Here is an 11,045-nt window from a genome sequence, read left to right as displayed (position 1 = left end):
CTGCACTGACATAAATAACATGAGCATGTCTACTTCTGCTAAACTTACCAGTAAAAGCAATGAAAACAAGCAAGCATCCCAGAAAAGTTATAAAACTAGCCCACATTAACATATGTAGCTTAAGAAACACGAAACATGAAATAAATCATTTGCTAGTAACATATGACATGAATTTTCTGACAATCTCTGAAACTCAGTTAGATAATACCTTTGATGATACAGTGGTATAAATAAATGGTTATAACATCTACAGAAAAGACAGAAATGCCAAAGGTGGAGGAGGTGTTGCCGTTTATATTCAGAACCACATTCCTGTAAAGATTAGAGAGGATCTAATGTTAAATACTGTTGAAGTTAATATGGATACAGGTTCATCTGCCTCACCTAAAAGCCCATTCTGGTGGGAAGCCGCTATAGACCACCAAGTGCTGTACAGTCAGTATCTGGATAACGTGTGAAATGCTTGATAATGTATGTGATATCAACAGAGAGGTATATTTTCTGGGTGATTTTAATATTGACTGGCTTTCATAAAGTTGCCCACTCAAGAAAAAGTTTCAAACTGTAACTAGTCCTAGCAACCTGGTACAGGTTATCAGTCAACCTGGTACAGGTTATCAGTCAACCTGGTACAGGTTATCAGTCAACCTGGTACAGGTTATCAGTCAACCTGGTTCAGGTTATCAGTCAACCTGGTACAGGTTATCAGTCAACCTGGTACAGGTTATCAGTCAACCTGGTACAGGTTATCAGTCAACCTGGTACAGGTTATCAGTCAACCTGGTACAGGTTATCAGTCAACCTGGTTCAGGTTATCAGTCAACCTGGTACAGGTTATCAGTCAACCTGGTACAGGTTATCAGTCAACCTGGTTCAGGTTATCAGTCAACCTGCCAGGGTAGTTACAAACAGCACAGGAAATAAATCATCCACATGTATCAATCACATATTTACTAATGCTGCAGAAATGTGCTTTAAAGCAGTATCCAAGGTTTGATCTTGCTCATTGTGAAATTGTTTGATTATGTGTGTATTGTTTTTTATTCCTAGGTATTATTGTATTGTTTGAACTACAAACACGAGCATTTCGCTGCACCTGCAGTAATACCTGCAAATCTGTGTACGTGACCAACAAACTTTGATTTGATTTAAATGCACACCCATATTTTTTTGAGGGGGGGGACTAGGCATGTTTTTGTCCTTTCCGATTACATAAAATAGAATTTGATTATGTACACTTTACAGAAATATAAAACACAACATACAACAATTTCAAAGATTTTACTGAGTTACGGTTCATATAAGGAAATCAGTAAATTGAAATAAATTAATTAGGCCCTGACCTATGGATTTCACATGAATGGGAATACAGATATGTATCGGTTGTTAAATAGATAGCTTTTAAAAAAAAAGGTAGAACACCAGTCAGTGTCTAGTGTGACCACCATTTGCCTCATGCAGCGTGACACATCTTTGCATAGAGTTGATCAGGCTGTTGATTGTGCCCTGTGGAATGTTGTCCCACTTCTCTTCAATGGCTGTGTGAAGTTGCTGGATATTGTTGAACACGTCGATCCAGAGCATTCCAAACATGCTCAACAGGTGACATGTCTGGTTAGTATGCAGGCCATGGTTATGACGCCAAACAGTAGTCAGGTCAAGACCCTGGTGAAGACCACGGGCAGATGAGCTTCCCTGAGTTGGTTTCTGGCAGTTTGTGCAGAAATTCCTTGGGTTGTGCAAACCCACAGTTTCATTAGCTGTCTGGGTGGCTGGTCTCCGACCATCCCTCAGTTTCATCAGCTGTCTGGGTGGCTGGTCTCCGACCATCCCTCAGTTTCATCAGCTGTCTGGGTGGCTGGTCTCCGACCATCTCTCAGTTTCATCAGCTGTCTTGGTGGCTGGTCTCCGACCATCCCTCAGTTTCATCAGCTGTCTGGGTGGCTGGTCTCCGACCATCCCTCAGTTTCATCAGCTGTCTGGGTGGCTGGTCTCCGACCATCCCTCAGTTTCATCAGCTGTCTTGGTGGCTGGTCTCCGACCATCCCTCAGTTTCATCAGCTGTCTGGGTGGCTGGTCTCCGACCATCCCTCAGTTTCATCAGCTGTCTGGGTGGCTGGTCTCTGATCATCCCTCAGTGAAGAAGCTGGATGTGGAGTTCCTGGACTGGCGTGGTTACATGTGGTCTGCGGTTGTGAAGCCGGTGGGACGTATTGCCAAATTCTATAAAACAATGTTGGAGGCGGCTTATGGTAGAGAAATTAAGATTGAATTATCTGGCAACAGTTCTGGTGGTCATTCCTGCAGTCAGCATGCCAATTTCACACTCCATCAAAACTTGGGACATCTGTGACATTGTGTTGTTTGACAAAACTGCACATTTCATTGTTCCAAGTACAAGGTTCACCTGTGTAATGATCATGCTGTTTAATCAGTTTCTTGATATGCCACACCTGTCATGGGGATGGATTATCTTGGCAAATGGGAAATCCTCACTAACAGGGATGTAAACAAATTTGTGCCCAAAATTTGAGAGAAATAAGCTTTATGTGTATATGGAATATTTCTGGGATCTTTTATTTCAGCTCATGAAACCAACACTACATGTTTCGGTCATATTTTTGTTCAGTACAGGTATATTTGAGTGTGTCCTGTCCAGTGGTTTAAAGTACTACTTATGTGTTTTTTGGGGGGCATCTGTACTTTACTTTTTATATTTTTGACAACTTTTACTTCACTACATTCCTAAATAAAAAAAAATATTTTTACTCCATACATTTTCCCTGACACCCAAAAGTTCTTGTTACATTTTAAATGCTTAGCAAGACAGAAAATTGCCCAATTCACACACTTATCAAGAGAACATCCCTGGTCACCCTTAATGCCTCTGATCTGGCGGACTCACTAAACACAAATGCTTTGTTTGTAAATGATGTCTGAGTGGTGGAGTGTGCCTCTGGCTATCCATTCGTTTGAAAAACAAGAAAATTATGCCATCTGGTTTACTTAATGTAAGGAATTTTAAATTATTCATAATTTCACTTTTGATACTTATGTCTATTTTAGCAATTATATTTACTTTTGATACTTAAGTATATTTAAAATCAAATCCTTTTACACTTTTGCTCAAGTAGTATTTTACTGGGTGACTTTCACTTTAGTCATTTTTTATTAAAGCATCTTTACTTACACTCAAGTATAACAACAATTGGGTATTTTTTCCACCACTGGTGCTGTCTATCTGGGTCAGAGAAATCATGAAAAACCTTTCCCTTAATGCGTCTGCGCAACTTTCTGTGCGTCAACGTCACCTGTTTCACAGCAATATCCAGGAAGTGAGTCGCCGCTTGTTGTTATTGTTCAATTGATAGCTAGCTAGCTGGCTAGTTAACACAGATTTTTTTTGTTGCTGCTCATTTTCGTGGTCCGAAAATGGCGACTTTTATTTCTGTCCCGTTAAAGAAGTCGTCTGAAGTAGATCTAGTTAAACCACTTTCGAAATTCGTCACGGCGACATACCCAGCGGCTGAGGAGCAAGCGGACTACATCCGATCCGTGGAGGAGTTGAACAAGCTGCGCAAGAGTGCTCTGGGGAGGCCGCTCGACAAACACGAAAGCTCACTGGAAATCCTCCTGAGGTTAGAAAGACTGCCAGACTCGAGTAGCTAGTTTAGGTTCGCTAGTCTGCTAACTCCAGCTAGCTGCTTAACCTGGGTAGAAATGGCTAGGCTTGATGCTAACTAACTGGATTGCCGCACCCTGAAATTCTCGGATGCGGTTTTTCCCCTTTTGAGTCATGTGTTTGTCAATGCGTTAACTTGTCATAAATTGTTAATCGATGTCAATTTGATGTCTTAATTCCTCAACAACGAGTTCCCCGTGTGAAATGAACTTGCTGTCAATTAGCTTAAGTAACGTAGTTCGCAATGTTGCTTAGCTAACTTTCCTGTTAGCCAAGTCGAGGAGACGTCGTTAGGATGAACAGTTGCAATTAGTTCATTTCCCAGCTGGCATCCTTGTCCGTTTGACCAGCCGCAATATCATATTTCAAGGTGTCATTGTCAAATTCTGCAAAGTCACGAGACCCAGGAAGGGTGGGAATAATTCGGGGAACTTTCCAACAGGAATCTGTTCCAAAAACTTCGTAAATAACAAGGACGCCAACAAACAACTTATACAAAGTAGCACGATCAATTCACCTTGTAAACTAGCTGCCGAATAGGCATCAACTCACAAAATGTAATGAAGTAGCCCACTCGCTGTCCGGTATCTTATTCTGCCGCTATACAACGTTGTTTGTTGGCGTCCTTGTTATTTACGAAGTGAAGACCAATAACAACATCTTCATGTTTCCAATTCTAGCTAGTGTGTATTGTTATGCTACTGCAACACGAAGTAATGTTCGTTTCAGGAGAGTTATGTGTGGATGGTTTCAGGAGGGCTACCTCCTATGCCACTATAGCTTCTTGAAAGATACTCATCTGAAACAAGTTTTAGGTGGAGGGATGCAATATTACCATTCAGAATATACATTGTCTGTGCTGTATTGATCTGCGTTATCTGTGTGTGTTTGTGTATGTAGATATAATATAGTCCCTTGTGTATATGTATGTAGATATAATATAGTCCCTTGTGTATATGTATGTAGATATAATATAGTCCCTTGTGTATATGTATGTAGATATAATATAGTCCCTTGTGTATATGTATGTAGATATAATATAGTCCCTTGTGTATATGTATGTAGATATAATATAGTCCCTTGCCTCTGCTCTGGTTTAGCTGAATAACACCGATCTCATCTTAAAAAGAATACCCCAACCCATACTATGATGTGTTAGGGATGTTTTGCATAGCGCTCCATGGAGGAAACAGTAAAGGAGGTTTGTTAACCAAATAGCAGTCCTGTCTTTGACTCCGGTCCTCTGTGACGTTACGGACTCTGTTCTCCGGTCCCCTGTGACGTTACGGACTCTGTTCTCCGGTCCCCTGTGACGTTACCTCTGACTTTCTATCCTTTCTGGTTTTCTACCCAGTGATCTATTCTATAAAGTACTAGTGACGTCAGCATGGTTTAAGACCAGTGTTTCTCAACCCAGTTCCTCCTGTACCCCTAACAGTACACGGCTTGAAATCAAATTTGATATTTCACATGCGCTGAATACAACTTTACCGTTAAACGCTTACTGACAAGCCCTTAACCAACAATACAGTTGTAAGAAAGGCTATATACGGGGGGTAACGATACTGAGTCAAGGGGGGGTGGGGGTACTGAGTCAATGTGGGGGGGGTGTACGGGCCAGGCAAGGTAATTGAGCTAATATGTACATCTAGGGTTGTAGCCATTGACAAGCACACTTAATTCAACTCATTGAGGACTTGATGATTAGTTGACAACTTTATACTTTGCTCCCCTGTGTGGAGTCAAATTACTCTTAGTTTACCCTGGTATTGTTCACAGAGCATTATATAATCTCATATGTATATACTGTACTCGAAACCATCTACTGCATCTTGCCAATGCTGTTCTGTACCACCAGTCATTCATATATCTTTATGTACATATTCTTCATCCCTTTACACTTGTGTGTGTGTGTGTATAAGGTAGTTGTTGTGAAATTGTTAGGTTAGATTACTCGTTGGTTATTACTGCATTGTCAGAATTAGAAGCACAAGCATTTCGCTACACTTGCATTAACATCTGCTAACTATGATTTATAACAATAGTTACAATAGAGCCCTAGCAGCTCTGCTTTCTCTACACTACTGTTCCTACTGTTATAGCTGCAGTTCTTAGGCTAACTGGTATTGTCTAGTAGCCAGTCCCACAGCCAAATGCCAACACTAGACTGTATCTTTCATGTTGAAGGACAAGGAAGCCAAACACTGTTACCAGGGGAGAGTATCCATTCCCTCATACTTTTGTGTCCTGTTTTCTTTTAGTGTCAGTCAGCAACTCTCTTTTTTGTCCATACTCTTTGTCTTAGCACTTCTCTCTCTGCCTCTCTCTCTGTTTCTGCTGTGTGAGGTAGGAGGGTGGATGTTAGGGCTAAGGAGTGTTTGCTGGAGGAACGTAATTAATGTTAGCATAGGCGTGCTAGCTACAGGGTGGTGTAGGGCCATGCTATCGCTAGCCTATATTAGCATTCTGGTTGCGCTCTACACTGCTCGTAGGCACCTATGAGGGGATTGTTAGCATTGGAGCCTCTCCTTGGCTCTTAACTAATGACCCATGTGCCAGGTAGCTATGGCAACTGGCCTTGTATTCCGTATCCCTTTCACAGCCCTGCAGACAGACAGCCAACTAGTCGCTAGCAGTCCTGGCTGGGACGAAACTCCAAACTGGAAATATAAATATAATTTGTTTTTCATCACATACTTGAGAGTACTCAATTGGCACTTTATTCCAACTCCCGGTGTAATGGAACCAGTGGAAATTGATCAGAAAATACAAACCCTGTGTACATGTACGTAGTTTGGTCTCTTAGCATGACAACTTTAGTGTAACCGTGGTAATCATTGTTTGTGCCTAAAATGCTTCAGCGCTCCCCTTTTGCTCTTCTCTCCCCACCTCTGTTTTCCTCCTTTCCCATTCTCAGACTGCACTTCTGCTAGTTCCACTCCTTCCTCTCCCATCTCTCCTTCCTTCCTCTCTGTCCTCTTTTCAAGGGGTTATTCCTGACCTGAGTCAGCTGCAGTACCAGTATAACACCAACTGTAGTACACAGGGATTTCTCCAGTCACAACTCTGTCTTTCACTCTGATGTCAATCCTTAGAATAGAATGTTCCAGATCACGGTAGCAGATAGCTGAAGAATATTACCACACCGGTGTTTATCTGAAGAGTGACAGTCACCCCACTCTCTGACTCACTGTCATGTCTCTCACTGTCATGTGTCTCTCACACACTTCTCTCTTTTCTGATTGGTCCAAACAATAAAAGTGTGTTCTCCCGCTTCTCCTGTAGGTACTATGACCAGCTGTGTGCTGTGGAGCCCAAGTTCCCCTTCTCTGAAAACCAGGTAGATTACAACCTTCCATCCACTCAATGGGGGGGGGGGTGCACAACAACGGTACAATAGAAAACTACACTACAGTGTCTGTCTGCAGAGAATCACGTCACACATGAACCGCTAGTCAATAATAACAGGTGATCATGTTGCTGTTTTTGATTTGATTAAGATCTCTTTTAGTCCCCATTTGGACTAATCTTCGAAGAGTCCTTAACATTAAAATACAATTTACAAACACACTTTCACATATAACACACTATTACAAACATACATAATACACTAGCATAATGACCCAATAAATACTCAATCTAAAAAAATATTGATTCTTCATCTACTATAGTCCCACAACATTTCTATATACTATATTTAAATTGTTTTTAAATAATGTTTAAACTTATATCTAATCTCTCTGTCTTCCTGCAGCTGTGTTTAACCTTCACATGGAAAGATGCCTTTGATAAAGGCTCACTGTTCGGGGGCTCAGTCAAACTAGGTAGGCCACAGACACATTCAGGCCTCTGGGCATGGTTAGTTCTAGCAGACGTATGAGGAAGTCCTATTGCATGATGGGTGTTTTTCTCCTTGTCTTTTTTTTATCGTAACTGATTAATTTCCTGTATATAGTCTGTGTGTCGCACACGACAGCCCAGCTCTGTCTCTCACCCCTCACACACACACACATACAGTGACCAATGTTCCCTCTAAGTTGCCGTGCAGCTCCTCGGGGAAAATATCAGCACAAGGAGAGAAGCACGAGATTGAACTTCACTCAACGTTCTATAGTTTTCCCCTTTAGTTAACACTATCAACGTTCTAGAGTTTTCTCCTTTAGTTAACACTATCAACGTTCTAGAGTTTTCTCCTTTAGTTAACACTATCAACGTTCTAGAGTTTTCCCCGTTAGTTAACACTATCAACGTTTCCCTTTACTGTGTGAATTGTGATCGAATCAACGCAAATATTAACCACTTTCAATGCAACGTACCAAAACAAACTATCAAGAGATTTTGTTGTAGGCAGAACACATCGCTGTAGGATTCTATTGCTCACGACTCAGAGCTCTACTCTACCTCGGTGCGGCATAACCAATCAGAGATCTACTCTATCTCAGTGCGGCATAACCAATCAGATCTACTCAACCTCGGTGCGGCAAAACCAATCAGAGATCTACCTCGGTGCGGCATAACCAATCAGAGATCTACCTCGGTGCGGCATAACCAATCAGAGATCTACCTCGGTGCGACATAACCAATCAGAGATCTACCTCGGTGCGACATAACCAATCAGAGATCTACCTCGGTGCGACATAACCAATCAGAGATCTACCTCGGTGCGACATAACCAATCAGAGATCTACCTCGGTGCGACATAACCAATCAGAGATCTACCTCGGTGCGACATATCCAATCAGAGATCTACCTCGGTGCGGCATAACCAATCAGAGATCTACCTTCAATAAGCTAAGTAGCCAATAGGCAGAGGGTAAAATAATTTGCCTGATTCTCTGTAATAATGGGAATAATAATGAATTGTTTTGTTTTGTTAAGTGGTTTCTTGCATCAAACAACACAACATTTTCATTCTCCTCCTTGTCTGAAGGACAAGTGGATCAACAGGTTCATGTCAAGCCCTGCATGTTTTATAAGTCTCACACATTGGCAGCATGATAGAACAGGTACTTCCATGTTAAAATGTCATGGGATGCATTTTCTCCATTGTTTTTGATGGTAGGCCGTTCTGGTAGGCCGTTCTGGTAGGCCGTTCTGGTAGGCCGTTCTGGTAGGCCGTTCTGGTAGGCCGACATTATGATCAAATAGCCACAGTAGCCTACTTGACCACTTAAAACTGTAACTTAAAGCAGGTAGAGCCTCAGTGTTCACAGTAAAACTGTAACTTAAAGCAGGTACAGCCTCAGTGTTCACAGTAAAACTGTAACTTAAAGCAGGGACAGCCTCAGTGTTCACAGTAAAACTGTAACTTAAAGCAGGGACAGCCTCAGTGTTCACAGTAAAACTGTAACTTAAAGCAGGTACAGCCTCAGTGTTCACAGTAAAACTGTAACTTAAAGCAGGGACAGCCTCAGTGTTCACAGTAAAACTGTAACTTAAAGCAGGGACAGCCTCAGTCTTCACAGTAAACGCGCCCTGGAAGTTGCACAGAATTTTCAGAACGTTCAAGTTTGAGCTCAGCAGACCTGAAATTAGCTCAGTGCTGGGAAAAAAATGAATGGGAACATTAATAGAAACCCTAGGAAACCACAAGGCAACCTTATTCTGTGAGTGTTGTGAGGTATGTCAGCCTGAAGCCTTTCTGGCACCTTGAGCTCAGACGAACGTGTGTGTGTGTGTGTGTGTGTGTGTGTTTTCTACATTGTAGAATAATAGTGAAGACATCTAAACTATGAAATACCACATATGGAATCATGTAGTAACCAAAAAAAAGTGTTAAACAAATCAGAAATATATTTTAGATTCTTCAAAGTAGCCACCCTTTGCCTCAATGACAGCTTTGCACTCTTTTGACTGTACTGTACTGTGTGTGTGTGTGTGTGTGTGTGTATTAGCCCTCGCCAGTCTGGGATATGAGAAGACGTGTGTGTTGTTCAACGGAGCAGCGTTGGCGAGTCAGATCGCTTCAGAACAGAACCTGGACAGCGACGAAGGACTGAAGGCCGCAGCCAAATACTACCAGGTACTACTATAGTAATACTACAATATAGCCAAATACTACCAGGTACGTCTATAGTAATACTACAATATAGCCGAATACTACCAGGTACGTCTATAGCAATACTACAATATAGCCGAATACTACCAGGTACGTCTATAGTTATACTACAATACAGCCAAATGCTACTAGGTATTTCTATAGTTATACTACAATATAGCTAAATGCTACTAGGTACAGTTGAAGTGGGAAGTTTACATACACTCAGGTTGGAGTCATTAAACCTCGTTTTTCAACCACCCCACAAATTTCTTGTTAACAAACTATAGTTTTGGCAGGTCGGTTAGGACATCTACTTTCTGCATGACACAAGTAATTTTTCCAACAATTGTTTACAGATTATTTCACGTATAATTCACTGTATCACAATTCCAGTGGGTCAGATGTTTACAAACACTAAGTTGACTGTGCCTTTAAACAGCTTGGAAAATTCCAGAAAATGATGTCATGGCTTTTAGAAGCTTTTGATAGGCTAATTGACATCATTTGAGGTGTACCTGTGGATGTATTTCAAGGCCTACCTTCAAACTCAGTGCCTCTTTGCTTGACATCATGTGAAAATCAAAAGAAATCCGCCAAGACCTCAGAATAGAAATTGTAGACCTCCACAAGTCTGGTTCATTCTTGGGAGCAATTTCCAAACACCTGAAGGTACCACGTTCATCTGTACAAACAATAGTACGCAAGTATAAACACCATGGGACCAAGCAGCCGTCATACCGCTCAGGAAGGAGACGCGTTCTGTCTCCTAGAGATGAACGTACTTTAGTGTGAAAAGTGCAAATCAATCCCAGAACAGCAACGGACCTTGTGAAGATGATGGAGGAAACCGGTACAAAAGTATCTACATCCACAGTAAAAACGAGTCCTTTATCGACATAACCTGAAAGGCCGCTCAGCAAGGAAGAAGCCACTGTTCCAAAACAGCCTTAAAAAAGCCAGACTACGGTTTGCAACTGCACATGGGGACAAAGATCATACTTTTTGGAGAAATGTCCTCTGGTCTGATGAAACAAAAATAGAACTGTTTGGCCATAATGACCATTGTTATGTTTGGCGGAAAAGGGGGATGGCTTGCAAGCCGAAGAACACCATCCCAGCTGTGAAGCATGGAGATGGCAGCATCATGTTGTGGGGGTGTTTTGCTGCAGGAGGGACTGGTGCACTTCACAAAATAGATGGCATCATGAGGGAGGAAAATTATGTGGATATATTGAAGCAACATCTCAAGGCATCAGTCAGGAAGTTAAAGCTTGGTCGCAAATGGGTATTCTAAATGGGCAATGACCCCAAGCATCCTTTCAA

General features: G+C 41.7%; 1 protein-coding gene across 7 annotated transcripts in view; it reads left to right on the top strand.

Moving 5' to 3' along the window:
• The first annotated feature begins 3,298 nt into the window (after positions 1–3,298).
• LOC139391755 (programmed cell death 6-interacting protein-like) overlaps positions 3,299–11,045 on the top strand; it is a 34,002-nt gene continuing 26,255 nt past the window's right edge. For 2 of the 7 annotated variants that reach the window (XM_071139288.1, XM_071139287.1), the window contains exons 1-4: positions 3,299–3,638; positions 6,968–7,022; positions 7,437–7,506; positions 9,577–9,704. In XM_071139288.1, the coding sequence (XP_070995389.1) occupies positions 3,433–3,638; positions 6,968–7,022; positions 7,437–7,506; positions 9,577–9,704 (459 nt within the window). In that variant the 5' untranslated portion in view covers positions 3,299–3,432. The remainder of the gene's footprint in view (positions 3,639–6,967; positions 7,023–7,436; positions 7,507–9,576; positions 9,705–11,045) is intronic. The other 5 variants (XM_071139286.1, XM_071139284.1, XM_071139289.1 and 2 more) reach the window with 3 other exon arrangements.

This window comes from Oncorhynchus clarkii, chromosome 32 (assembly GCF_045791955.1).
Source record: "Oncorhynchus clarkii lewisi isolate Uvic-CL-2024 chromosome 32, UVic_Ocla_1.0, whole genome shotgun sequence".
In the NCBI taxonomy this organism is placed as follows: domain Eukaryota; kingdom Metazoa; phylum Chordata; class Actinopteri; order Salmoniformes; family Salmonidae; genus Oncorhynchus; species Oncorhynchus clarkii.
This window is presented reverse-complemented; position numbering and strand designations above follow the sequence as displayed.